Source organism: Cavia porcellus, unplaced genomic scaffold (assembly GCF_034190915.1).
Source record: "Cavia porcellus strain 051 isolate PalLab524CR breed Dunkin Hartley unplaced genomic scaffold, mCavPor4.1 scaffold_32, whole genome shotgun sequence".
Classification (NCBI taxonomy): domain Eukaryota; kingdom Metazoa; phylum Chordata; class Mammalia; order Rodentia; family Caviidae; genus Cavia; species Cavia porcellus.
Window position 1 is genome coordinate 2,737,268 of NW_026947515.1, and position 4,619 is coordinate 2,741,886.

Genomic DNA, 4,619 nt, shown 5'->3' on the forward strand with positions numbered 1-4,619 from the left:
AACATGAAAGAATTCACAGAGGAGAAAGACCCTACATATGTAATCAGTGTGGGAAAGCTTTTACAACACGTACATATTGTGAAGTACATGAAAGTCTTCACTCCAGAGGAAAACGTTATAAATGTAAGCACTGTGGGAAAGCTTTCAGCACAGGTACTTATTGTGTAATCCATGAAAACCTTCACACTGGGCAGAAATCGCATATATGTAAGAAATGTGGGAAAGCTTTTAGCAGTAAAATTCATTTTAAAATACATGAAAATGTTCACACTGGAGAGAAACCCTATGTGTGTAAGCAATGTGGAAAAGGTTTCATCCAACCTGGAAATTGTAAGCAACATGAAAGATTTCACACTGAAGAGAAACCCTATGTATGTAAGGAATGTGGGAAATGTTTCACCAGACGTGGACGTTGTAAAGAACATGAAAGAATTCACACTGGAGAGAAACCATATGTATGTAAGCAATGTGGGAAAGCTTTTAATACACGTGCATATTGCAAGGTTCATGAAAGAATTCACACTGGAGAGAAACCCTATGTATGTCAGCAATGTGGAAAAGGATTCACCAGACCTGGACATTGTAAGCAACATGAAAGAATTCACACTGGAGAGAAACCATATGTATGCAAGCAATGTGGGAAAGGTTTTAACACACGTGCACATTGTAAGATTCATGAAAGAATTCACACTGGAGACAAGCCCTATGTATGCAAGCAATGTGGGAAAGGTTTTAGCACACATGCAAATTGTAAGGTTCATGAAAGAATTCACACTGGAGAGAAACCATATGTATGCAAGCAATGTGGGAAAGGTTTTAACACACGTGCACATTGTAAGGTTCATGAAAGAATTCACACTGGAGACGCCCTATGTATGTAAGCAATGTGGGAAAGCTTTTAAAACATGTGGATGTTTTAAGGTTCATGAAAGAACTCACACTGGAGAGAAACCATATGTATGTAAGCAATGTGGGAAAGCTTTTAAAACACAGGGATATTGTAAGATACATGAAAGAATTCACACTGGCGAGAAACCATATGTATGTAAGCAATGTGGGAAAGCCTTTAACACACGTGGATGTTTTAAGGTTCATGAAAGAACTCACACTGGAGAGAAACCCTATGTATGTAAGCAATGTGGGAAAGCTTTTAAAACACAGGGAGATTGTAAGGTACATGAAAGAATTCACACTGGCGAGAAACCATATGTATGTAAGCAATGTGGGAAAGCCTTTAACACACGTGGATGTTTTAAGGTTCATGAAAGAACTCACACTGGAGAGAAACCCTATGTATGTAAGCAATGTGGGAAAGCTTTTAAAACACAGAGAGATTGTAAGAAACATGAAAGAATTCACACTGGAGAGAAACCATATGTATGTAAGCAAGGTGGAAAAGATTTTACCCTACATAGACATTGTAAGCAACATGAAAGTTCACACTCAAGATAAAACCAGTGTATATAAGCATCATGAGAATGGTTTGAGCACACTACATATTGTGTAATGCATGAAAATCTTCACACTGGTTAGAAAAGCTGTATATGTAAGGAATGTGGGAAAGGTTTTAACAGAAATGCTCATTGTCAAATACATGAAAAAATTTACACTGTTGAGAAACTCTGTGTATGTGAAGAATGTGGGAAAGCTTTCACCACACATGGATTTTGTAAAATACATCAATGACTCCACACTGGTGAGAAACCCTATGTATATAAAAATGTGGCAAAACTTTTACCACATACAGTCTTTGCAAAATACATGAAAGAATTCACACTGGGAAGAACCACTGGCTATGTAAGCAAGTGGAGACACTTTCAGCAGCTAGATTGTAAGTGAAATACATGAAGAAAGTCACACAAGAGATAAATCCTATATGTTATGGGAATACTCTCAGCATACATGATCATTGTTACATATCTGAAAGAGCTCACTGGTCACAGATCCAATGTGGATTAACAATGTGAGAAATATGGCAATCCATATTTCTTGTTAAATAGAAAAAGCATCACTGTTCAGACATTTTACATCTAAGTTTACTTTAAAAGTCCCAAGGAGACCTGAAGAAATAATCAATACAGAAGATAGATGTCAATATTTCTTCACAAATATTCCAGAAATGACAAATATGAGGTGGAGCTCTACTCAAGTGCACATGTTTTATGGTTTTCAGTTAATCACTTGTACCTCTCTAGATTTTTTAAAGTGTCTTTGTGCTTCAACATGGCATCTTGTAATTAAACATGCTAAACTGAAATGGAATTTTCACAATTTTCAAGTATGCATAGTGTCTATGTACATAATATTTTGTCTTTAAAACTTAAATTTTATATTTTTTGGTGAATTGTAATGTTTATTTAAAGAGAAAAAAAGAAAGTGTAGAAATAATACAGAATTTCAGAAAAATAAACAATAAGAAATCACTAGTTGATTAGTTTCATATTGTCACCTTAGAAGTAGTTGTTCAACTTACAAAATTGAAGCCTACAAAGAGATATTCAAATAATGACACTGTCAACAGTTCACCTCAATGATCCAACAAAAAGTTATTAGTATGCTTATCTGTCCTGCACACTTTTTTTTTCTTAAAGAGGGTAAGATTAAACATGACAAAACAGAACAGAACAGTTCATAAGGAAACACAGATTTCAAAGCAAGTCCACTGGAGATGTTCACTGTTTATCTTACTGTCTCTAGTTTTCTTCCAAATAGTTGTTCCCATCTTCACACACATTGAATATATACCAAACATTATAGAACTAATCAAATAATTACAGGATGGTGCAGGATTTTTCAGTCTTCAAGGCTGATTTTGGTGAATTCAATGACTACCATAATGTCTCTCATTCTCTTCGTAGTAGCTGTCTTTATCTTTATGTATGCTGAAACTGAACATAAGAGACTAGCCTAATATCACTCTGAACAGTCAATAATAGTATCCTGAGAAGGAGAAAGGTGAGGAATTTCCTTAAAAAAGACAGAGGACATTGTTAAAATTGTATCAGGATTTAAAAGCTACAGTAGTCTTGTTGCTCTGTTTAGTTTGGTTATATTTTGCTGTGGTCTGTCTACTTATTAGAGTTGAGGGCACAGAGAGATAATCCCAAAATAACAGGTTATACCATGGTAACTATCCTTAATTTCCTATTAACTAAAGCTGAAACGCTATATTACGTACATTGTCTTATACTAATGATCTTCTTTGAAGCTAGTTTGTTTGAATGATATTTGGCCTTGACTGATTTTATTCACATTTGGTATGCTTGCTGGTATCAAGTTCAAGAGAAGAGGCAACTACTCTAAAGATGACAAGATGTAAATGATATCTATTGGTGGACTGGGGATTTAGCTCAATGGCTTAAGCACCTGCCAGGCAAGTGTGAGGTCATGAGTTTGATTTCCAGAGCCAAAATAAATAAATAAATAAATAAATAAATAAATGATATCCATTCCAGATTTGATTATTTTTTTAATTAAATAGAAAAAAGGAAATAAAAAACAAAGCAGTAAAAGGGTACAAGTAATACAGAATTTCAAGAAAAAATTCAATAAGAAATCACTAGTTAATAGGTTACATATTGTCATCTTAGAAACAGTTGTCCAAATTATAAAATTAAAACATATAAAGTAGACATTCATACAGTGAGATTGCAGAAAGTTCCATTCAATGATCCAACAAAAGCTCAGTAATATGGTTTTCCATTCTACACACTGAAGCATACAGTTACATCCATTAGACCACCTTCCTTTCCTCTCTTTTTTACAATAACAATTACACTTTTTGGGTTTTTTTTATTCCCACTGTTCTTATTACATTTTTTGAAGAGAATAAATCCTAACATGACTAAACAAAACAGAGTCAGTTAGAACAGAATAATGGGCATAGTACATGATGCAAAAATAGAATATCAGGTGATCAAAAATGGTTACCATTGTGCCTCTTGCTATTTTTAAAAAGAGTTGCCTATATCATCAGGTATAATAGAATTGATCAAAACAGTACAGAACAAGACCAATAAAACCTACACTGGAGACCTTACAAGATTTCAAAAGAAGATAATAGTTAAACCATAATGGGCATCATAGTAAATCTTATTGCCTTCAAAGTGGTTGCCTATACCCTCAAACTTGATACTATCAAACAAAATAGAATATAGTAAAATCACACAGAACAAGATGGGGAGAGCCATACTGGGATTCAAATCAGGTTAATAGGAAAGCAAAAAAGTTACTATACTGTATCCTGCTATTTTTTAATTTAGTTTTCCCTTAATTGAAAAAAATAAGAAAAAGTAGTTTAATTTTTAAAAAATGGTGAAGATTGAGATAAAAGTGGACATTGTAATAAAACTACACTATTCAGAATGGAACAATTTAAGCATCATTGTGTTTCACTCCCAGATAATCTAACATAATAGCAGTAACCAAAGTGCCTCATTCCTTGAATTATTTGAGTATAACTTCGGATATTATACCATCAAGCATATCAAGACAGTGTGAATCCATTCCAGAGAATGAAAGAATTACAGGGTATTTAGAACAAGTTAACAGAAAGTGAAAAACAGTTTCTATATTATCTCTTTGCCTATAAAAAAATTTTTATACTATCACATATAGTA

At 33.6% G+C, this 4,619-nt stretch overlaps 1 protein-coding gene across 1 annotated transcript; it reads left to right on the forward strand.

Moving 5' to 3' along the window:
* Positions 1-203: 203 nt before the first annotated feature.
* LOC134474471 (zinc finger protein 709-like) lies at positions 204-4,415 on the forward strand (the record flags this gene model as incomplete). The annotated part of the gene is made up of 3 exons (XM_063242642.1): positions 204-729; positions 896-1,420; positions 4,402-4,415. Coding segments are annotated over 3 exons (1,065 nt in total), but the record flags the coding sequence as incomplete, so codon positions are not given.
* Positions 4,416-4,619: the final 204 nt, after the last annotated feature.